The sequence below is a fragment of the Carassius auratus genome, chromosome 27 (assembly GCF_003368295.1).
Source record: "Carassius auratus strain Wakin chromosome 27, ASM336829v1, whole genome shotgun sequence".
Lineage (NCBI taxonomy): Eukaryota > Metazoa > Chordata > Actinopteri > Cypriniformes > Cyprinidae > Carassius > Carassius auratus.
Genome location: NC_039269.1, coordinates 5,400,803 through 5,426,660, shown reverse-complemented (window position 1 = coordinate 5,426,660; position 25,858 = coordinate 5,400,803). Strand labels below are relative to the sequence as shown.

General features: G+C 35.9%; 1 protein-coding gene across 7 annotated transcripts in view; it reads left to right on the top strand.

Moving 5' to 3' along the window:
• The window catches only part of LOC113045177 (receptor-type tyrosine-protein phosphatase mu-like), a 139,392-nt gene that overhangs the window by 18,978 nt on the left and 94,556 nt on the right, over nucleotides 1-25,858 (top strand). For all 7 annotated transcript variants that reach the window (XM_026205377.1, XM_026205379.1, XM_026205378.1 and 4 more), the window contains exon 2: nucleotides 21,637-21,759. In XM_026205377.1, the coding sequence (XP_026061162.1) occupies nucleotides 21,637-21,759 (123 nt within the window). The remainder of the gene's footprint in view (nucleotides 1-21,636; nucleotides 21,760-25,858) is intronic.

Here is a 25,858-nt window from a genome sequence, read left to right as displayed (position 1 = left end):
AAGAGACTACAAACCACAGATCATTTGATTAGAAACATTTGATTCATATGAGCTGCAAAGGGGTTTTTTTTTCAGTACAAAAATCTAAACTAGTGTTAGCAATACAAACACAGACTCACACACACACACACAGACACACACACACACACTATATACACACTACACACACACACACAAAACACACGGACACACACACACTACACATGGACACACTACGCACACACACGCACACACTACACACACTACACACGTGCACACGCACACTGCGTACATGCTTGCACACACACACTACACACACTGCACACACTGCACACACACTACATGCACTACACACACACAGCCACACTAAATGCGCGCGCACACACTATACACACACATATGTATTTGTGTGTGTGTGTGTAAATGTTTTGCTTTTAGCACTGTATATGTATTTGACTGTAATCCTTTTATCCCGTGTGTTGTCTGGATTCTGTTCCCTGTCGCAGTGATGTGAGTGTGTGTGTGTGTATTGTGTGAGCGTGTAGTGTGTGTGTGTGTGAGCGTGTGTGTGTCTCCGATCTCTCTGGTTCCAGGTGTCTCTCTCTGAACACTGGCTCTGTGTGTCGGCGGATGCAGATTACTCCCTGATCTTCCAGAAAGCTCCGGCGGGCCGCTGTAATGAATGCTCAGTCTTGTGGGCCGTGTGTGCTGTTCCTATGAATTATTCAAACACACCTCTGGGCTGAGGATCATCCGGGCAACAGCCAAGAAAATTAGCCACCAATTAGTGTTTATTTACAGCAGAGAGCGTGGTCTTGTGCTCTCTCTTCACCATCTTCTGGTGTGGTTTGAGGCGCTCCATGACCTTTCAGCAGATATTCAGATAAAAACATCTTTTACTCAAACTCACGTCGCTCTAAACCTGTGCCACCGGCTGCTTTGGAGACGTTTACACCATGACTGGGTTTCAGTTTGTGTCCGTTTCTTATGCAAAGCATCACATGAGTTTAAATGCACACGTCATAAACTACACTGAGAAAAATACAAGAATGGGAAATTTAGGTTAAACGGGCAGCTGTGGTGGTCATTTTTCAAATGCCAAATAACTACAATCTGTTTTTAGATAATCTAAAGTATGCATCAAAAATGCAATCAATTTTGTATTTTAAACAATTTAACAAAGCATCATTTAACACAATTAAACATCTTTTTTTATGTAGAATCACACCGAGAATTCTTATTTTTACTGTAATTTTTCACTTAAAGGTATAATGTAAAATCGTATTGTGATAATAATAATATCATAATTATAGTAATGAATTCACTTCTTTTTACAGTTTAAATGTTCATTTGATGCTTTAATCTATTTTTTTTTTTGCATTATTTAAAACACCTCTAATCTTTTTCTCTTTGAAAATTTTACTGTAGTATTTAGAAATGTCCCATTAGATACAATTTTTCACCAAATGCACACTAATTTATTGTATTTTTTTTTTTTTTTTTTAAGTTGTGAAGAAATGGTTGGAGTACATTTTACAAAAAAAATATATATATATATATATATATATATATATATGTGTATATGTGTATATATGTATGTGTGTGTGTGTGTGTGTTTGTGTGTTTCTACTTCCATTTTTAAGTTCTTGCTGATTCTTTGAAAGTGAAATTTACTCTCGGTTTCTCTGTCTGGTGAGGGAACTTACTGTTAAATAATAAACAGGCTTCACCCATTTTTAACCATTAAAATTGTAATCATTTGATGCTTTAATGTATGTTTGAAGTTAAAAAATTATGCAGAGTCATCGATTGTAATTGATTATTTGCATAGCAAAATACTATAATTTTTCCCCTTTCTATTCTATATTAGCTGAAGAAAGAAAGTCACACAGGTTTTGACTGAATGTTGATTTCTGGGCAAAGGCCTCCTTTAAATGTCAGAAACCGGAGCAGCTGGCAGAAGCAGTGTGAGAAGGCATTGGGAATCAGGTGTGTGTGTGTGTGTATGTGTGTGTCTCCATCAGATCAGATCAGCACTAGATGATGGAGCAGGCGCTCTGTGGACTGAAGGGATCTGACGAGGTTTGATGTTCCTTCACAGAGGAGCGTCCAGATCCTCGAAGTCCAGCGTCTGATCCCTGTTTGTTCCCAACACATTCCCTGCTGTGTGTGTGTGTGTGTGTGATGATATCCTTTACCTCAAAGCAGGAGTCACCCGAGTGCAGGGATGTTTGACTCTCCAGGTGGCCGCTTTTACCAAAATCCTAATCTCTCGAGTCTCTGCTGAGTTTTAGACCACAGTCCACCGGTACACTGCCAAAAACTGATCTTCTCACTCCGTATGTGTCTTGTTTTCTAGCATCAATATCTACACATACTTGAATCAAGATGCATTTACTCCACAGCTAAGATTTTGTCTTGTTAAAAAAAAAAAAAAAACACATTTTGTTAGTTTTTGATTAAAAATAGCATTAATCTCTACCAGTGGAGCTAGAATTTTTTTCTTTGTTTAGCCTTTGAATTTAGATTAATTTAGATTTTGCTCTTTTTTTTATTTTTTTTATTTTTTTTACTTTTTAGTAAAAAAATTCATTTTTTTGAGATTCTCTCAAGTGAAGCTGAAGACGCAGACTGTGTTTCTTCCTCTCATACAGCGCTTTATGTTCTCAGAGTTAGTCAGTCCTTCACCTGACGAGGATGTCATTAACGCATGCTGCCTTTAAATAATAGAGGATTTACTCTGAGCTGTGACGTGACACTAATTATTAATCAGTCGTGAAAGATGGAGTGAAGACAAACACAATACACTTCAGTTAAAACACTCCAGGTTTACAATTACAATCAGTAAACAGATTTAATTACTCTCCAGTACAAATATCTAAACACCAATTCACATATATTTAAAATGAGTCCCGTTTCTGATAAAGTAATCACACTTAAGTGACTTTATGCTTAAAACAAGAACAAATATCTGCCAATGGAGTCAGAAAAATAAATGTGAAAAAGAATAAGAAATGTATATTTGATTGACAATAGTGTATGATAATAATAATAATAACCATTATAAGAATATCCAACATTAATTTGAGTTATATCATAAAACTATTTACAATAATAATAATAATAAATGAATAATATAAAATACATTTATTAAATTCCAAATATTATTATTATTTTTTATATATCGGAGTTAGAAATTATTTTATTTATTTATTTTAATTAAAATATTATAAATTAGGTCCAATTTATTTATATATATATATATATATATATATATATATATATATATATATATATATATTAATTAATTAAATTTAATTTATTTGTAAATTTAAATCTACTCATTATTAGGACTGAAATTTTCCAGTCATTTTGTAAACGGTCTGGGAATTGTTTTTTTTTTTTTTTTTTTCTCAAAAGTGTTCACCCTTTGCAACCTTTCTTGTATTTCTTCTTGTTTTAATCAAATGTATCTTGATAACGAAAAACAAGACAAAACCTCTGTGTGTAGTGGAATGAAGCAGTTGAATCAGAGCTGAATAATGAATTCCTGGTGATGTTATGAAACATCTGCATGCGTCCTTCTGAAGAGAAGCCTAAACCTCGCTCAGATGTAATCATTTCATATTCTACAGTGGATCTGTTTTCATCCTCCAGAGCTGGAAGCAGAAGGTGACTCTGAATATTCATCATCATCTCTAAAAGCAGGAGAGATGCAGTGCACTGTTCTGGTTCGTTATTGAAGACGTAAACCTGCGGCTCTCGGCTCAGACGTGAGTTTAGATGTTATAAGCAGCAGAAGTTTGGAGATCTTGTGTTTTCTCATCAGCACAGAAACAGCACATCTGACCTAAAACCTGTCATTAAGAGTGATTCCCTGATGAATCCCCACAGCAAACATCAGCGGTTCACTGAAAAACAATTAACAACCAATCAAGATGTGTTTAATTCACAGGTAATATGACTCCTGCTCACAACTGCTTTTCATTTGATTTCTTTCTCTGCTTTTGTGGTGTGTTCTTTAAGCAACATACTACACTTAAAAAAAGCCTTTTCTTCAGATTTAATTAGATAAATAGTCATTTAGTTTCTGAAAGGAATGAAAGCAGGTTTCTGTAGGCCGTGTGCTGTTATGATGGAATAGTTGATGGGAAATCAGGTCAAAAGTCTTCAGACGGCTGTGGGATTTAATAATTAAGGATATTAATGAGGCTGTGGACGGCTGGGCAGCCTGCCTTTGTTTAACACACAATTAATTCAAGCCAGCGACTCTTTAAATGTGAAACAACTCGGGTGCGGAGCGCTGTTTGTCATGTTTCCTTCCGTCATCAATTAAACGCTCGACGAAGCTCTGAAATCCACTGAACATGAGCTGGAAAAACAGACCAGAACCACTCCAAAAAATACATTTCAGACATTTCAGACTGTAGTGTAGACCGAAGAAGTGTTTAGTTTAGGCTTGATGTGATCCGCTTGCACATTGAATAACTGCTCAGATCATTTTCATATACACCAAGTCCACATTATTGATCCAGATGAATCCATCACCCGTTCCAGAGCGGGAATCAGGTAACTCGGATGGGATAAATGGACTTTGCTGTGTTTGCTGGATTGGGTTCCACAGATAACGTGATTTCCGCTTCACTCACTCGTGATAAATTACGCCAGCTTTTCATTTTCTCCAAACTCGTTTCATAATCCTCCAAAGTGTGCGTCTGACGCTCAACCTTGAGTTATTCCCTCTCGCTCGGAGCCGAGAGAACAAGAGGAATTTGTTCCAGATCTTAAAACAACAAGGCGTGTTAATGGTCTTGTTTATTGCGATGATCAAACATAATGAGCGTCCCAGCTGAAGATCAACCCTCAGCGGACGCCTTTCCTACAAACCAGACTCAGACTCTACACAGCGAGAGAGGAAGCCGATACCGTTCTCTGTTTGGTGTGTGTTCTGCTGGATTCCAGAGATTCTGGGCAGATTAATGTGAGGCTGAAGTTGCTTTGAAACTGTAGTTTGTCAAACTAATGACTGCTCAGAATATAAAGCAGTTCAACTTACTGTAAACTGTACAAGAAGTAATAATCAGATACTGTACGTGATCGTGACAGCAGCTAATACTGAAGTATTCGTCATTGGGAGTGGCCTGGGGCTCTTTAGCCAATCACAAACACTCTTCACCTGTCAATCATTCTGTACATTCAGGTTTTCTTGCATTGGATTGGCTGGTGTGTCTTTAGAGGCCGGGATTTCATAAAGTTTCACAATTCTAATTTTAAGGTTGTAGATGAAACTAATATTCTCTCAAAAGCACCAGTTTTGAAAATATAAAAAAAAGGATTAAACATAGACAGGAACGTTATTCCATTTTGTTTGCGATAATATTTACGTTTTCCCCAGATATCAGCAAATAATTAATTCAAACGACATGCCTGCAAGTATTTTAAGAGTCAAAGGGCGTGGCCTGCAGTTCTTCAGCCAATCACCAACAACCTCTGTGTGTCAGTCACTTTTGATTGGCTGAGGTGTCTATTGAGGGCGGGGCTTCATAGAGTCAGCATGAATTAATTGAGCATTAGAATTTAAATTCATAATTTAATCACAGCTGTCTTTTGCAGGATTTTTGAATCGGATTTAGTGTGCCTGCAACTTACAGATAAATGTACAGAATTTAGTTGATATATAATCTGGTCTGAAGCCTGAACCAGTGGAGGTTCATTAACTGGGCTGACCGGATCCTTGCGTTTCCCTCACAGTATTTTCTTCTGCTGTGTTCGACACGGTCGGTTCAGTCCCGATCGAACCGCAGAGGGACGCGGAGGAGGGCAACTTCTGAAGCAAAGCCATATCGAACGTACACCTCATAGAGAATCAATTCACATCCAGATAAACACTGCTGGATTCATCATATCAGGCAGAACACAAACACACATGGCCCTCATCAGATGCATGCGCTTATGTCAGAAGGACACACTAAAGGAATTGGTCTTGAGCTTCCTGTGCTATTTATGACTGCTTTTGTGCACCAGGGTCACACATGTGCTGCTGGATGAGTACAGTACTGAGGTGTGTTACGTCACGAGCGGTTCGAAGGTGTTCTGTTGTTCTCCTCAGGGATCTTCTGGAAGATTTCATTGTCTGTGTCTCTGCTGCGCGGGAAAGATTCGATCGCCCCTCCTACTTGTTTTTTATTGTCTGAATTGAAGCCGTGTCTGTGACTCATTCATTGACATGAGCACAGAGAGTCTGCTCTCCCACCTCATCAGCATTCAGGAGCCGAACTGGAGAGATGGGAATAATGACCAGACGGACCCGTGAATCCGGCTCAAATCAGCCTCATCAGAACGTCCACTTAACCGAACTGTTCAGCACCGCCAAAACATAGCATTTTCTCCTTTGAGAAATTGTCACAGTTTTCTCTCCATTTTTCGAATGACACCACTCTGAGACGGAAAGGTGCTTCTTCTAGACGCCGCTCGCTCGACTTTATTCACTTGATGTTAAAACACGTTCCAGGACTGCAACTAAAATACTCTCAAAACAACAATTCTGATGATGCTTTAAAACTAGGAAAAGACTGGGAGAGCTTTAATTGCATCTATTGTGCACTCTAAAACAGTCCAATTTAAACTTCTTTAGTTATGTTAACTCGATAATGGATTATATTAAGCATAACTAAAAATAAATAGATATAAGTAAATAAATACATTTTTGGAATATTTGGGTATAATTTTGTGTATATTTTTGAAAGTGTAAAAATAAATAAATAAATAATAATAATAAAAAATAAATATATATAATTGCTTCTACAAAGCTTTAGAATTATTTTACCTTGACCTGTATTTCACGGCCCTCATTCCTAAGATCTTTGCTTTGCAAGTGCAATGCTGTACCGGTGCGCTACCGAGCAAGTTTACTATGTCAGAAAAGCCACATACGTGGAGCTGGTTATGCGACGCAAACGACAAAATTCCATGTTCCATGTTCGTTTGATTGTGAAGGGTAGAAATGCTGACGATATATACTATGTAAGTTCTCATGCTGACCATATAGCTGATTTATTTAATTCATTGTTATGAGAACTTAACAGCTAACATAGCACTTGTTTATACGATTTTGAAGCATGCAAGTAATGATTGAGTAAAAATCTCATCACCGGCATTAGCACAGGCCTTTCCGTTTACTAAAAAACACCTTAAACAGGACTTCATTCCTTTTTTTTTCTGATCTATGCCTAAGCAAAGCATGTTGGGAATTCGAAATCCTATGCCCACTTTCAGTCAGTGCAATGTAAAATATTCATGTAGCCCCAACACAAATAGTTCAAGTTAACATTTTGCAAATGTCATTTCATTTATTTGTAATAAAATTGAGTGCAAATGAAATTTTTTGATGACATTATTATTTATTTTTTTTTTGAGTGAAAAAAAAAAGTCTTTGGTGTTTTACTGCCACCAGTGGTCATTTCAGCCGGAAACTGGAGTGAATTGTGCATATAGGTGTGTATTTGGAGTTTTTGCAATTAGAGTTTGCATAATGTGCATCTTTTAGTTCTCCATGAGAATCTTCAGTGATGTCTGCACATCAGCTTCTAAATAGTCATTTAAAGTTAGCATTTAAAGTCATTGGGCTTCTACGTGTTCTATTTTAGCAGCTGGTGACCTGGATTCATTCACTTGAGCTGAGTTTATTGTGTGTTTTAGCAGATAATGTCCATCATCTCTCTCTCTCTCTCTCTCTCTCTCTCTCTCTGCTTTGACACGTTTCAGCCAGCGGGCCAGATTATCCGTCTAAATCTGTGGGCCGACTGCTCCATTTCAGCATCCGATCGATCGCAGCGAGAGCGACGGCTTGATTGATGATGATATAGCGATTGATTGGTTAAATCCTCTCCACTTCAAAGTGCCCAAACGGACAGTATATATACATGCGATTTAGAGCGAGAGCTGCTCGATAGGAGCTGCCAATAGAGAGGTGAAATAAGAGAAGGAGAGGAGAGAGTCACGGGCCCCTGAGGGCCGCTCGAGCAGAGGTGGCAGAGAGACAGGGCTGGCAGCGCTTTAAATTACCTGAGATTGACTGGTGGCGGCGTCGTCTTCAGGAAAAGACGAGGCGTTTGTTAGCGGCTTCCCGAATGGATCGAGTGGCGCTCTGTCCTGGCGGACGATGAAGACCGGTAATTGCTGGATTGGCAGAGAGAGACAGAAGTGAGCTGTCTTGCTGTCTGCTGCCTACATAGGCACACTCATAAGGGAGTGCTCTACATAGACAGAACCCGTCATGTGAAGACTCAACTCGACGATTGATCCCAATGGAGTCTGACGAGAGCGTGCGGCTAACATAATGATACCATACTCATAAAAATACACAGCACTCTCACATATTCGTCTGTTTATAATTAGATCAGACTTTTTTTAGAGATATGTTTCGGTTCTGAGTGCATTATGAGGTTATAATATTCTCTGCTGTGTTGTTTGTTTTCATTCAGCTGGTTGCTGTGAATCTTGTTTGCTCTAGCTTAGAACAAAACTATAACCGAGTATAATAGACTTTTCACTTGCAACAAAACTGACAGCATTTAAATCTCCTTACAGAATAAAAAAGACCAGTGATTAAATGTATATTAAATGAAAATTGACATTTACATTTCTTAATCGAACAAAACCGATTGACACTTTTTATCTCTTAATTTAACAAAATGAATACATTTGAATCTCTTAATCGAACAAAACTGACGGATGTTTGAATCTCTTAATCGAACAAAACTGACGGATGTTTGAATCTTTTAATTGAACAAAATTGACGGATGTTTGAATCTCTTAATCGAACTAAACTTACTGATGTTTGAATCTCTTAATCGAACTAAACTTACTGATGTTTGAATCTCTTAATCGAACAAAACTGACTGATGTTTGAATCTTTTAATCGAACAAAACTGACTGATGTTTGAATCTTTTAATTGAACAAAACTGACTGTTTGAATCTTTTAATTGAACAAAACTGACGGATGTTTGAATCTCTTAATCGAACAAAACTGACGGATGTTTGAATCTCTTAATCGAACAAAACTGACTGATGTTTGAATCTCTTAATCGAACAAAACTGACTGATGTTTGAATCTCTTAATCGAACAAAACTGACTGATGTTTGAATCTTTTAATCGAACTAAACTGACTGATGTTTGAATCTTTTAATCGAACTAAACTGACGGATGTTTGAATCTCTTAATCAAACTAAACTGACGGATGTTTGAATCTCTTAATCGAACTAAACTGACTGATGTTTGAATCTTTTAATCGAACAAAACTGACGGATGTTTGAATCTCTTAATCGAACTAAACTGACTGATGTTTGAATCTTTTAATCGAACTAAACTGACGGATGTTTGAATCTCTTAATCGAACTAAACTGACGGATGTTTGAATCTCTTAATCGAACTAAACTGACGGATGTTTGAATCTCTTAATCGAACTAAACTTACTGATGTTTGAATCTTTTAATTGAACAAAACTGACGGATGTTTGAATCTTTTAATCGAACAAAACTGACTGATGTTTGAATCTCTTAATCGAACTAAACTGACGGATGTTTGAATCTCTTAATCGAACTAAACTTACTGATGTTTGAATCTTTTAATCGAACAAAACTGACGGATGTTTGAATCTCTTAATCGAACTAAACTGACTGATGTTTGAATCTCTTAATCGAACTAAACTGACGGATGTTTGAATCTCTTAATCGAACTAAACTGACGGATGTTTGAATCTCTTAATCGAACTAAACTGACGGATGTTTGAATCTCTTAATCGAACTAAACTTACTGATGTTTGAATCTTTTAATTGAACAAAACTGACGGATGTTTGAATCTCTTAATCGAACTAAACTGACTGATGTTTGAATCTCTTAATCGAACTAAACTGACTGATGTTTGAATCTTTTAATTGAACAAAACTGACGGATGTTTGAATCTCTTAATCGAACAAAACTGACGGATGTTTGAATCTCTTAATCGAACAAAACTGACTGATGTTTGAATCTCTTAATCGAACTAAACTGACGGATGTTTGAATCTTTTAATCGAACAAAACTGACTGATGTTTGAATCTCTTAATCGAACAAAACTGACTGATGTTTGAATCTCTTAATCGAACAAAACTGACTGATGTTTGAATCTTTTAATCGAACAAAACTGACTGATGTTTGAATCTCTTAATCGAACAAAACTGACTGATGTTTGAATCTTTTAATCGAACAAAACTGACTGATGTTTGAATCTCTTAATCGAACAAAACTGACTGATGTTTGAATCTCTTAATCGAACAAAACTGACTGATGTTTGAATCTCTTAATCGAACTAAACTGACTGATGTTTGAATCTTTTAATCGAACAAAACTGACTGATGTTTGAATCTCTTAATCGAACAAAACTGACTGATGTTTGAATCTTTTAATCGAACAAAACTGACTGATGTTTGAATCTCTTAATCGAACTAAACTTACTGATGTTTGAATCTCTTAATCGAACTAAACTTACTGATGTTTGAATCTTTTAATTGAACAAAACTGACGGATGTTTGAATCTCTTAATCGAACAAAACTGACTGATGTTTGAATCTCTTAATTGAACTAAACTTACTGATGTTTGAATCTTTTAATTGAACAAAACTGACTGATGTTTGAATCTCTTAATCGAACTAAACTTACTGATGTTTGAATCTTTTAATTGAACAAAACTGACGGATGTTTGAATCTCTTAATCGAACAAAACTGACTGATGTTTGAATCTCTTAATCGAACTAAACTTACTGATGTTTGAATCTTTTAATTGAACAAAACTGACTGATGTTTGAATCTCTTAATCGAACTAAACTGACTGATGTTTGAATCTCTTAATCGAACTAAACTTACTGATGTTTGAATCTTTTAATTGAACAAAACTGACTGATGTTTGAATCTTTTAACTGAACTTAATGACATACGTTTGAAACACTTAATCTAAAAAAACTGACCAATGTGTAAATCTCTTAATCAAGCAAAACCAAACAATATTTGAATCTCTTAATTGAACAATACAAACCTTGAATCAACAAACAGAACTAACAATTGTTGCTACATGTGTGACTGCATCATATAATAACTATTAATTAATAATATTGATAGTTCATCGTCTAGCTGACTACGTCTTGTATTATTATTATTTTTTTTATTTTTTCAAAAATCCTGTCAAACGTGCACAAACTACTAGCTACTACTAAATATTGTAGAAACATAATTTTCTGTAAAGTTGCTTTGTAAAGATTTGTATTGTAAAAAGCGCTATATAAATAAACTTGAATTGAATTGAAAAACAGACGTTAGAAAATCTTAATCAAACAAAACCGTCTGATGTTTAAATCTCGTAATTGAACAAAACCAAACCACATTTGAATCTCTTGGCCAAACAAAACTGATTTAATCTCTAAACAGAACAAAACCAATAAATGTTTGAATCTCCTAACTGAACAAAATCTGCTGATGTTTGAATGTCTTGACCAAAATAAAACTGACCAATGCTTAAATCTCTGAACTGAACAAAATCTGCTGCTTTGAAACCATGTGTATTGTGCACGGTGCTTTAGAGATTTGACTCGATGTGAATCCTGGGATTGATTTCTCCATTAGAGATGCATGTGGTGCTGTCAGGAGTGATCCTGCTGTCTGCCTTCACATCAGGAGCCTGTGTGTCGTCTATGTAGGGAGCTGACTAGATTAACAAGAGCTTGTGTACGCTGATATACGCTGCTGCTGCTTTAATTACATTCATAACAGGGACATTAATTTGCTGTAATTGGACGCTTTTGACCTTCAGCCGGGTCGACTCATCCATTTTATTATTTCCCCTTCTAGTTTTGTTTATGGCTATATTGATTTAGAGCAAAATGTTCCACACACACACACACAAACACACACACACACACACACACACACAGATGAGGCATATAAATGGAATCATACAGCAGAGGATCGTTGATTAAAGTAATATTGGTCTGCAAATGATTGTTAAACCACTGATTATGCTGATCTATAACTGTGGGAGAAAACAATATGACTGCAGAAAGACTCTCATTTTTCATGCTGGAATATAACTACGTGTGCGTGTTTATGCAGCTATAGGGATCCCAAAAAGATGCATTTGAAGCATTAAATATCCAATCACACAGGTTTATGATGCACATCACCTCACTATCCTTAACCAATCAAGCTTAAGGAAAGACTACAGCAGTATATTATGAGTTTGAGCCGCTTCCAGTGTGAAAAGATTCATTGATTATATTGGGATCAGTGCTGTTTGAACGAACTGTGATGTGCTGCTCTGATTCAGTCCAGACACAGATGATACAAATAATACAATTGCTTCATATATAAAGTAAATATTGGGTCTCGTTCACTAGCTGTGAATGCATTTGTGCATGAAATCTCTGCATAAATATTGATTTGTTTACATTTTTTAAATGCATTTGGTAATGCATTTTATCTAAAGTGTTGAACTGAAGGTGTACATTTGATTAGTTCATGCATTTACTGGGAATCAAATCCTATACTCTACTTTTTGAGCTATAGAGGAAAGTTTTTTACAGTAAAAATCTAAACAAAATCTAAACACATTAAGATGACATTTATACTCATTTAATCTACAGAAGGCTGTTTGGGCATGTTTTATGCAAGTTCATTATCATTCAACTTGAAATGTATAACACTTCATGTTACACAGTAAAATTTTTATACAACTTTTATTTATACTTAATTTCATGTTTAATTCAGTGCGTTTTTAATTGTATTGATTTGTTTTGCCTTTTTTAACTCAATCTAACAGATAAATTATTTTATTTAAAAGGTATAAACTTATTTAACTTATACATTTTTAGAAAAAGAAAATACCTAACTATCACTGGAGCAGATAATAAGTAAGTATAATAATAATAATAAATTTAATTAAATTAAATTAAATTAAAATAAATTTGATAAAAAAAAAATATAAATAAGAATTAGCCATCAATTCAACAAAATGCTTAACATTGAGGTTGTGATTGTTGAATTTTTACTAGCAATTTCTAAGCAAAGTGAACATAATTTACAAATTTGTCCATGGACATTTTTAGGCAAACATTTCTTCTGTGCCAATTTTTTTTTTTTTAAATATATAATAATCCATGTAATTATTATTAAATGAGCCAGTGTTTTGGGGTTTGATGTGATACGTCCTCAGTTGTGTGTGTGTGTGTGTGTGTGTGTCTCCAGCACTGTGTTCTCCTGAGATCTTTCCCCAGCGTGGTCAAATGCTGAAAGTTTACTTTTGTTCCTCCTGCAATAACAAAAGGCCTTTTAAGTCTGACTGGAAAATCTTTAGGAGAAATTGGCTCCTCTATCGAGGGGCGGTCGTATCGATTCTCGCCCCTGGCTGGCGCTGCTAAAAAGATGGATAGATTTGTGTGAGTGTGTGCTTCTGAAGAGCATTGTGTGTTCTCCAACGCTTTAAAAACCCATGCGACGACGTGTGAGGCGTTCATGAGCTCGGCTGACGGGGACAAATGCGTCTGAGTCTCTCCGTGTGTCTGCTTTGCTGTCGGAGTAAATGAAGTCTTTTTAAAGCGGTTCCTGCGCTGACATGCACAGGCCTTGTCAATTACTTGGCTTGTCTTGCCTCGTTAGCCTCACAGTTTACCTGATGCTTCTGTGGAGAGGCGCTCGAAGGGTCGTGTTGCTTTAGATAATTGCTTCACTGTCTTTACTCGCCGTCTGCTGAGAGTCTCTAAAGTCAAACACACACTACACGCCTCTGTTTGTGATCCCCAACACACTAACAGCACGCAAATGACTTAATTCTGAGCGCATTCTAAGGGTTGCATTCTAAATGTTCATATCAGATGTTATTACATTACTCAAAATAAAATATAATATAGAAAAAAATAACTTTCATTTTCAGCTAGTTGCAAGCATTTTTAATTTAGTTTAACTTGATGCACTAAAACAACTAAAGCTGAAATAAAGAATACAGCTTTATAGACAACATCCATCCATCTCTCCATCCATCCCTCATCCTTCCCTCCATCCATCCCTCATCCATCCCTCCATCCATCCCTCCATCCATCCCTCATCCTTCCCTCCATCCATCCCTCCATCCATCCCTCATCCATCCCTCCATCCGTCCCTCCATCTCTCATCCATCTCTCCATCCATCCCTCATACATCCCTCCATTCATCCCTCCATCGTCCATCCATCCATCCATCCCTCCATCCCTCCATCCATCCGTCCCTCCATCTCTCATCCATCTCTCCATCCATCCCTCATACATCCCTCCATTCATCCCTCCATCGTCCATCCATCCATCCATCCCTCCATCCATCCATCCCTCATCCATCCATCCATCCCTCCATCTATCTATCCCTCATCCTTCCCTCCATCCATCCATCCCTCATCCATCCCTCCATCCATCCATCCTTCCCTCCCTCCATCCATCCATCCATCCATCCATCCCTCCCTCCCTCCCAAAATTAATAATTTAACTAAAATCAATCCAAAATAATTAAACAAAGAAAAAGTCAAATTAAAATATTTTATTTAATTTTATTATAGTAATTCAATGTTGTCAAAGTAAAACTGTATGTTTAAAAACTATTTAGATATATTAATAAAAATCTGAACTAATTAAAATAACAAACAGACTAATACTAACAAAAAAAGTAACTTAAAATATTAATAAAAACTAATTATGTCTCAATAATGCTAAAATAAATGTGTGTTAAAAACTATTTATATGTAAGAAATGGTAATATTTGTTTATATAAAATTAAATGAAATCAGAAAATACAAAAATAAAAACTATTGTAAAATATTAATAAAAACACAAAATTACTAAAAGTTAAAAATTTAATGAAGGTGGAAAATACAAAAATAAAACACTTAAAATGAATAATTAGTTAATGGGTTTTGATTTTGTATGTTTTTGCACAATCGTTACTAATATAATCTCAGTGTATTATAATGGTCTGCGCTAGTTATTATGGCAATAAAGGTCAAATATGATTGTGATTTTTTTCTTTTTTCCAGCAGAATCAGTAAGTTGCTGGTGTTCTGTGAGTCTTCACTGTTGTATTCAAGCGAGACGTTAATGGATTGGTTTATCTGGCTCTTCTTAATGGCCTTTATTGAATGCGCTCTTTCTGACAGAAACACAGATTCTTTTGAATGCAGGATTCTTCTGTTCTGATTTTCCATGTCGTGTTTGACTCCCTGCTGCTAAACGCTGAAATAATGCATTAGCATTTCATTTCAAGGACAAAAGGGGCTCCGTCTGCGAAAACACGTCCCTGTTTGCCAGATTGAGTTTGAGACTCCTGCACAAAGGTGCGACCGGCTGTTTACCGATAAATAATTGTATCAGGACTCGGATGAGGAGGAATTAAACCCCAGGGCCTTTTCAGGGTCCCAGACCGAATCCAATCAATCAATCAATAACGGCTCTAACAGATAACACCAATACAGAATCTTAATTAAGCACACCTGAACACCAGAAACGAGCGTTTCGACTCTTTCTGGGAGATAATGCCATTATCAGAGCTCAGAGAAAGTGTGTTTCATCCATCATTCCCGCTCTGCAACAAACACATGATTTATTCGGCTGGAGAAGCTGCTCTACATATTGATAAATGCTCTAATTGAGTTTGATACGAAGTGATTTGGTTCTTCAGAGCAGATATCAGACGCTTTACTAGCAGAACTCGTTTAATCACTGCTGCAGCCTAAACGAATCATCTGTCATATCTTTATTAAATAATGGGCTATATAGTATTATTATATATTATTAAATTACATATTTATATGTGTGTGTGTGTGTGTCTGTACAAAGAAACCTTTTTATGTATATACACATACAATATACTGTATATTGCTGTTCAAAATTTTTCATTCAGATTTTTTTTTTCTCAAAAAATACTCCTGCTCACCAAAGCTGCATTTATTTAATTATTAAAAAATAATAGTAATAATAAAAAAGTAATATTGTAAAATATTTTTCTATTTTAATATACTTTAGTTTATTTAATGTCATGCAAAGCTGAATATTCAATAATAATAATAATAATAATACTTACAATAATAATATTTACATATGAACACTAGAGGCATTAAAACTCTGACAACTTTTATTCACACTAAATATGATTTGCAGGTCCATAATTTCGATTAATAAATAAATAAATTAATAATTAATAATTTCCACACAATTACTTGAGGAATATTAAGTTCTGAATTAGAAACAATTTGAACATGCTGCGAGATTTGACCCTTATACTTTTCAATGTGTTCAGACACAGACATGATTGGCTGAGCTGAACTTTATGCAAATGAGCAGTGACATGATTTGGTGTCTACTGTACCAATGAGAGTGCAAATAGAGGTCACGTGATCTAATGCTTAATAAAGCACAGCTGATTATATAACGGTGTAAAGTTAGAATAGTAAATTAAATAGACTTTAAAATCAATGATCATTCTGTTATTAATTACTCATCATCATCATAATCGTCGTTACAAACCTGTCTCTGCTGAACTGAGAAGAAGAACTCTGGCAACAAAACACGATTGGAGCCCAAAATACCTTCGTTTGTTGAACAGAAGGAAGTCACACAGGCTTAAATGAGTAATTAATGAAAGAATCATGATTTGGGGGTGAAATATCTTTTGAAGTTTAGCTTATTATTAGCTGTACTTTATTTTTAATCACAAATAAACCTTCAGGGTGGATGATAACACGTTTCGCCTACAGTTAAATCTGTCATATTTTGTTTGAGGAACAGGTTGAAACTTTATCTAAAAATCTTTTATATCAGGCTGGATAAACTATTTAAAAAAATCTCATATCTCTTTATATTTAATATTTTAATTGTACATTTTTAATTTGTTTAATTGTTACATTTTTGTAAAAAAAAAATGTTTTACTTTTTTTTTCTTTTATTATTTGATTTTTGTATAATATTGCATTTGAATTTGATTTTACATTATTTTTTAGTTATTTAAATAAAACCTGAATGCATAAATGCCATAAATGATCATTTATATTATATTATATTATATTATATTATATTATATTATATTATATTATATTATATTATATTATATTTATAACAATACCAAACGGCTCCAAGGAATGAGACAACAGTTCCCAAGTCTCATGTTGATGATGTCAAAGGTCATGCGTCTATTATTATTATTATTAATTATTGTTATTTATTATTATTATTATTATTATCTGCTGGAATCTCGTCAAATGACCCAAATGCAGAATCAGGATTACTGAAGGCAGTTTTTCCTCCTCGTCCCTCCGCAGCTCCATCAGAATATCAAATGTGTGCTGTGTGTTCGGATGCGCAGAACAATCGAGAGCAAACACTGATTGAATCCAGTCGGCCCCGGGCCCCTGGAGTCTGAGACTTATGCACATTTCTAGAAACAAACACATTTGAGAAGCGCAAACACAGATGATCAATGGGCCGACATGAAGAGTGTGTTTGAGCAGATATGAGAGATGAGCCGCGTGTGAAGTGTTCAGGAGAGGCTTCGTGTCACAGGTTTGATTTGCATTTGTGTTTTTGATGTATGACTCCACATATTAAGCAGCAGTAACCTGCTTTCTGTCCCAAGTGAAGAATCGTGAGTTTCTTACGGAGGATTTCCGCCCACACGAGTCGCTTCGACTGTAAACACAGCAGATCACGCATCAAACAATGCTTTGACGCTGATGGAGAGCCAAGTTCTACACAATTGCATAAATTAAATGGCAGAAGTTGGCTTTTTACTGTTTTGTCTTGGTTTTCAAAGAAAGAAATTAATTACAAAACACACAGTCACACAGTTTGTGAAAGCTGACACTCAAACAGCAGAAACACACACCAGATCTACAGGATCATACACTAATTCACAGACTTACTGAAATTCAACACTTTTTACAAAACACGGCACATTATTCTCTGTGTAACACACACAAATATAACAGGAAGTGTCTTGATTTTCTTTCTCAAACACAAGCAATCAAAAATCCACATTAATTCATCCCTAACAACTACTTTTAATTTATAGTAATTTATAAGTCTAAACAGTATTTTTTTTTTTTTTTTTTTTTGTACTGTTCATTTTAGTTGAAGTTAAACTAAAAAAAAATAAGTACTGTTTCTTTCTATATATATACAGGTGCTGGTCATATAATTAGAATATAATCAAAAAGTTGATTTTATTTAATTAATTCCATTCAAAAAGTGAAACTTGTATATTATTTTCATTCATTACATGCAGACTGATATATTTCAAATGTTTATTTCTTTTAATTCTGATGATTATAACTGACTACTAAGGAAAATCCCAAATCCAGAATTCTTGAAGCACTGGCTCCAGCTGCAGTCCACTCTTTGTGAGTCTCCCCCACATTTTTGAATGGGTTTTGTTTCACAATCCTCTCCAGGGTGCAGTTATCTCTATTGCTTGTACACTTGTTTCTTCCACATCTTCTCCTTCCCTTCACCTCTCTATTAATGTGCTTGGAGACAGAGCTCTGTGAACAGCCAGCCTCTTTTGCAATGACCTTTTGTGTCTTGCCCTCCTTGTGCAAGGTGTCAATGGTCATCTTTCGGACAACTGTCAGGTCAGCAGTCTTCCCCATGATTGTGTGTCCTACAGAACTAGACTGAGAGAACATTTAAAGGCTTTGCAGGTGTTTTGAGTTAATTATCTGATTAGAGTGTGGCACCAGGTGTCTTCAATATTGAACCTTTTCACAATATTCTAATTTTCTGAGATACTGAATTTGGGATTTTCCTTCGTTCTCAGTTAGAATCATCAAAATTAAAAGAAATAAACATTTGGAATACATCATTCTGTGTGTAATGAATGAATATAATATACAAGTTTCACTTTTTTTAATGGAATTAGTGAAATCAACTTTTTTTATGATATTCTAATTATATGACCAGCACCTGTGTGTGTGTGTGTGTGTGTGTGTGTATATATAAACTAGAATTTTTAAACTAAGAGTAAGTTTCTCTCTCTCTGTGTGTCTCTCTCTGTCTCTGTCTCTCTCTCTCTCTGTCTCTCTCTCTCTCTCTCTCTCTCTGTCTGTCTGTCTCTCTCTCTCTCTCTCTCTCTCTCCTCTGTACTGTTCGCTGCTGTCAGAGCGGCTCTTTCAAGGCTGCTTGTCTCTATTGTCACCTCCAGTGTCTTCCTGACACGCACAGAACAGAAGATGAGCTCGTTCTCTTCTCAGCGCTCACTGAATCTGCCGTTCTCTCGCTCGTGTAAGCGGACAAAGGCCCGAATATATCATCAGATAACAGTTACTGCATGAATCTGCAGGAAGACAATGGAGTATATCTGTCATCAGTGAAGCAGAGGCTTTAAAACATCACACACACTAACAGCCTGACGACTGAATCACACACTGACTGTATATATATATATATATATATCAGCAGCTGAACACACACACACACACACACACTCTCTCTCTCTCTCTCACACACACACACATTCTCTCTCACACACACACACTCAGTCATTACGCTTCAAGAGTGATTGATCAGATCTGGCATGTAAAAGGTGTTTTTCTGCTTTTCTTGTTTATGCAAGCATTATTGTCCATTTGTGCGCAGAGGAAGGTTTGTGTGTGTGTGTTAAATGGGTGTTTGGTTGATGATTTGTGTGTGTGTAGCAGTTCCTGTGTTGATTTACAGTGAGTGTGCGAGCGCTGCGTCCTGAAATATTCATTTATTTCACCATTATTTTCCATTTGCTCTGGAGTGCACAGAACTTTTGGCCTTGCGTCGGCTCGTTCAGATGCACTCAGAATAAATCTCAGCGCTGCGCTCGTAAGAGACGGGGCTAAAAGTGTGCCAATAATCGTTTCCTCGCACCTGTTCATTTCTGTTTACCCATAATTACAGCCTTGAACAATAATTTCACTCGGAAGCTGGTCGTAGTTCTGCAGAGGTCCATCAGTCACGGCCGTGCTCCAATTAAACTTCTGAATTTACAGTCAAAGATGCTTAAATTCAAGAGCAGTTTTATTCTTTTAGGGCTGTGTGTTTATAGTTGTAAAGCACTTTCAATTTATGCTGTGTTATATCAATAAATCTGACTTTGACATTCATGCACAGCAAGACTTTTACATTAAAGCTGAAGTTTGGATGTTTAAAGCAGCTGGTTAGTTGCACTGCAAAGAAATGATGTTTTTCCTCAGTGTTTCTCTATTATTTTCCTGAGATAATGTCTAAACATTATTAACGCATGCACAATCTGTAGACTATTTTCACATTACAGGCCCATTTGGATTTGAAGAATCATCAAAACTCAATATTTTCCCATTTTCCCAACTTTTCAGCTTTAGGTAAAAAAAAAAGTGATCAGTTTTTCATGCTGCAGTGGTTCATCAATTGGCATACATATTCCTGTTCATCAACCGAATTCAGTCCAAAAGTCTGTGAGAAATGGGGAAAAGGCTAAATTTATTTCAACAATTTTGGCATTAATATAACTCCACATACAATTTTTACAAATTTTTTTATTTTATTTTTTACACATACCCACAAACACAATTTGTTTTATTTTAAAAGATATACATATTAAAAACCTATTGTAAAAAACAAACAAACAATCAAATAAATAAATAAATTTAGTTCCCTCACTAAAAATTAAGTTTTTATGACGTATCTCTTCCAGGTCAAAATGAACCTGAATCCGTTAGTAGGGTTAAATCAAGATACTTTTTTTTTTAATCCAGAGATTTTTGCTCAAAACAAGAGTAATAAAATATCTGCCAATGAGGACAGAAAAAATATTTTCACTTTGAATTAAGTTTATTTTTCTGACCACATTGGCAGATGTTTGTTCTTGCTTTAAGCATTAACTCAAAAGATGCAATATCTTATAAAGTCATTTTGATTCTACAGTAAATGTATCTTGATTCAAGAACACTTAGATATTGGTACTGGAAAACAATAACCCTAACCCTAACCCTAAATTAAAATAAAATGATAACTTTGCAGTGTGCAATAGATAGTCTGATATCAAACTCTTTCCAAACCATGGTTGAGTCCGTCTGGTTGGGATGTCCAACAAAAAACATCAGCGTTTGAAACTCAAAGAGCCACAGAATCCTTTACATGTTAATGTGCTGGTAAAGACAGCTCCTCTGTTTATTCTCACCGGTTTATTGCAGAAATTAAAAGTGCAGATGTCGGTCGGCGTTGTGTGTCCCGTGAGGAGAATTAAGATGAATGAGAGCTGACGGCAGATGATGTGAAGGGGAAGTCTGGTCGCACGCCGCTGTGAAATGAATCACATTTATGCTCGCTGGCGCGGCGGCAGCCCAGTGTTTAATGATGATAGAGTTTGGACACTTCATTTCTGTCATTGTGAAATTGGTATGCGGCGCAGCTAATGATGGTAATATATGTGTTGTGCCGCGCGTTCGCTTCAAATTGCTCTCCATCTCGGTTTAAGCGCTGCTGTTGTTTGGCATATTGCATTACAAGCGGCCGCATCATGACGGAAAGAAGCGAGGAGGAGGAATCTCTCATTTCCAGGCATGGTAATTGGAAAAGCGCTGATAATATAAATGTCTTTCCTTTTTTTGCAGGAGATTGTGACTTTAAGAAGCCCTTCTCGTCCTGCGGATACACCCAAGGACGAGACGATGAGCTGGACTGGGAGCAGATGGACACTAGTGAAAGGCCTTCGATTGACCCATGGGTGCCGTCAGGTGAGACCTGTGCATTGATCAATCATTGATCCATTAATGGAGGTTCATGCTTTTTGTGGTTTGCTGATCATCTGTACTGATCTGTACTGTAGGGTCAAGGTCAAGCTTCTCAATGGGCCTCTTCACCTGGAACTGTCTGAAAATGTACATTTTGAATTTTAACTGTTTTTTGCTTTATCAGAATTGGGAGAAAAATGGTGGAATTTTTCACATTTGCTATGTGAACACACATAAAAATCACTGACATGATTTGGATATGTTAAAGGTCGAAAAATAAAAAGTAACACTTGGCGATCAAAAGTGACAGTGGGAAAAAAATGCTAATAAAAATTGTAGGAATATTGCATTGTGTCATACAATCCCCTCAGAATTCTAAATAATAATACGAAAAAAAAACATTAACAATCAATGATAATGAAAGATAATTTAAAAAATATATATTAAACTTGTTTTCCTTTGGGAAAAAAAGTCTTTGTTCACTTTTGACCATGAAAGTACCAAGAATGATCCAAAAAGTGATGAAAAGTTTTGTGTATTTCTTCTCAAAACAAGAATAATAAAATATCTGCCAATGTGGTTGGAAAAAACAAACTTACTTTCTCTTTAAATTTAATAAAGTTTATTTTATTAAGTTTTATTTCAATGACTTTGTGATGGGTCTTAGAATAATAAACCCCAACTGCAAAAGTTTTTTTTTTTTTTTACTCTTAGAAAAATTGTGTTAATGTGAATTTTCTAAGTTTTGTTCCCTTAATAAAAACTATGTATTTTGGAGATATTTTAATGAATCTCTTCTGGATCAAAATGGGCATGAATCCATTATGAAGATTAAATTGAGATGCATTTGCTTGAAGCAAAAATGCTTAAGAAATTAAGGTTTATTCTATGTCTAATTTATCAAAATTAAGTAATTATTTGCATAAAACAAGAATAATAAAATATCTGCCAATGAGGTCAGAAAAACAATCTTGTTTTCTCAATGGCCTCATGATGGATCTCAGGAGAACTAAAGCAACTCTCGGTCAGTTATTCTTCAGTTAATCCAGGATTCCTCAGCTTGACCATTTAAACCTTCTAAAACCATCAAAGCAGACCAGTGCGGTTAATCACATTAGGCTGGTTCAGTTTAAGCGGTTTGTTTCAGCAGAGTCACGTTCAGGACAGTCTTCTGGAGCATTTGTCTGAGGTTTTTAATGAATCCCCACGTCTGGGATTTGAACCCGTTCAGTTTTAAGTTTATCCAGGGTTCCTCCGGGTCTTAAAATGCTCTCAAAGTCTCAAAGTAGAAATAAATAATGTTCATCTGATGATTTGATGCTTTGAATTGATTGGCACGATGCATGATTTCTGAAATATTACGTTTTGTTAGTTTTACATGGACGTCATTGAACATATTTTAGGGTTATTGAGCACTGTTTTCTTGAGGTCACTGATGGTATTTGCTATTTTACTATCCATAATCCTGAAATAATCTCCATCAGTCAGTAGAAATCAGTAGCACGACTGCAGATCACTCTCAGACTGCTTTTATATCTGCTCGTATCTGAATCTTTAGTGGTTTTTTATGCTTGTAACGGTTGAGCTGTAGGTGGTTTTGATTGCAGAATGATACGGTGTAATCTGCTGGGTTTGGTTTCTTTGAGCTCTTTATTGAGGATTGCTTGAACTCTCTGAGGAGGGAATCATGGGCTGAGATGTTGTGCGATCACTAACGCACTTTATTAGAGAATAAACCCAGCAGAATCAACCCTCGGTCCTCGGAGGAAACTTCCAGCAGTAACCAGCCGGTTATCGCTCACATTACGGTAAAAGCGGCTGGCGCTCGATATCAGCTAATGGAGGAAAGACAGAAGCTCTGGGAATGAATTTTTATATCAAAACAGGCAAATCTATTTTGATGAAAGGGTTTTTCCTCCAGTGGTGGCGTGTTGGAAGTCATTAGGATGCTTTTCCCGTATTTGGAGCGTCTCTCTCTCTCTTTAATGCTGCATTGATCGCCTCTCATTTGATTTGAGACGAAGACTCTGGGACTGACAGCACCTCAGGAATCAGACTAATGGAGACGCCGATCCAGAAGGAATGCATATTGTTTTCCTCATAAATGTGATGCTTAATCGAGCGCTTTGTTTGTGTGTTTAAGCCTGGTAGTGCTGGCCAATATATTGAATATTTGTTTTTTATTTAATGTGCTTTTTATATTACGATTAAGTTTTGTGAACATCTTGTCTGTTAGATTAGACGAATGATTCAGTTTAAACCTGTCAGTGTCCTGCAGCACAGAAACAGTCATCTGTATCACAGTAAAACACATGTTTGATTAGTAATATTCATTGCTAAGAACTTCATCTGAACAACTTTAAAGATGATTTTCTCAATATTTCGTTTTTTTTGCTCCCTCAGATTCCAGATTTTCTAATAGTTGTATCTCAGACAGATATTGTCCTCCGAACAAACCACACATCACTGGAGAGATCATTTATTCAGCTTCAGATGATGTAGAAATCTCAATTTCATAAATATTGACCCTTATGACTGTTTTGTGCTCTTGGGTCATAAATATAACATGAAATCAGGATTATCTCCATTTACTTTAATAATTCATGTTCCTGGACGCACGTTTGTCTGTTCGTCACTGATGCACATAAAACTTTTTGGTAAATCAATATTACTAAAAATCATTACAATTCTGAAAGAGGTTAAAAAGACAGTGATATTATTAGATTTAACTCCACTCACACCACTGATGATTATACTATCATTCAGATACTATTATAGTTCTCATATTTAGGGTTAGGGTTAGGGTTCAATTATTTTTCAGTTAAGGTTTTAGTAATATTATCATTATTTTTTGTAGTTTTTGTTTGTTGTCCTTTTATATATTTTTTCATTTTTTTTTACTTTGTTTTAAGTACAACATTTAAACAATATCTTCCTGTTTATGAGAGTAAAGCTGCTTTAGATCAGTCTGTAGTGTATGAAGCACTGTAGAAATAAATGTGACTCGACTGAAGAATATCGATGTGTCAGTAGTCCTCGTGTTGCTCCGTGTGTGTGCGTGTGTGTGAGTGTGTGTGAGTGTGTGTGTGTGTCATACACTAGTGATTCTAAAGGAGGTGAAATGAGCTGCTGAGCACAGTGTGTTTCCTCCAGTGGAATTGATTTGTGTCAGAAACCACACACACACACACACACACACACACAGTCATCCGCACTCTAACACTCTCTCTCTCTCTCTCTCTCACACACACACACACACACACACACACACACACACACACACACACACACACACTCACACACACACACACACACAGTCATCCGCACTCTAACACTCTCTCTCTCTCTCTCTCTCTCTCTCACACACACACACACACACACACACACACACACACACACACACACACACACAGTCATCTGCACTCTAACACTCTCTCTCTCTCTCTCTCACACACACACACACACACACAGAGGAGATCCCTCACAAACAAAACAAATCTCATTCTCTCTTTTAGTTAAAATATCAATGCATTCTTCAAAAAAATGATTCAACTCATCTTTTTTTTTTTTTAAAGAAAATTTTTCAATTTACATTTGTGAAATGGTAAAAGAAATACTCTTAAAAACATATTTAAAAACTCTTATGTTTCCTTTGAGATAAATGACTCTTAAATCTCTATTTACAAAATTTCTCTTGATAAATCTTTTTTTTATAGAATTTCTAAAAGTTTGACCTCTTCTCAGCTGGTTTCACACACAATCTTTCCTCATCACACAGTTTGTGAAAGCTGACACTCAAACAGCAGAAACACACACCAGATCTACAGGATCACACACTAATTCACAGACTTTGACTCGTGACACTTTTTGCAGAACACAACACTCAAATGTGTATGTGCAGGAATTAATATTAAGGCAATGGTGTTCACAACTGTTTGCTTTTGACATGTGTTTGTGATATTTGAAATGCAATGCTTCATTTTGATAGAGATTTAGCATTTTGTGTGCAGTTCTTGGATTCGTGTGTCAAGTTTTGTAATAAAATAGGCAAAGATTTGAAAAGGTGTGTAAGCAAACCTGACAGAAATCCTGAATATTCGTC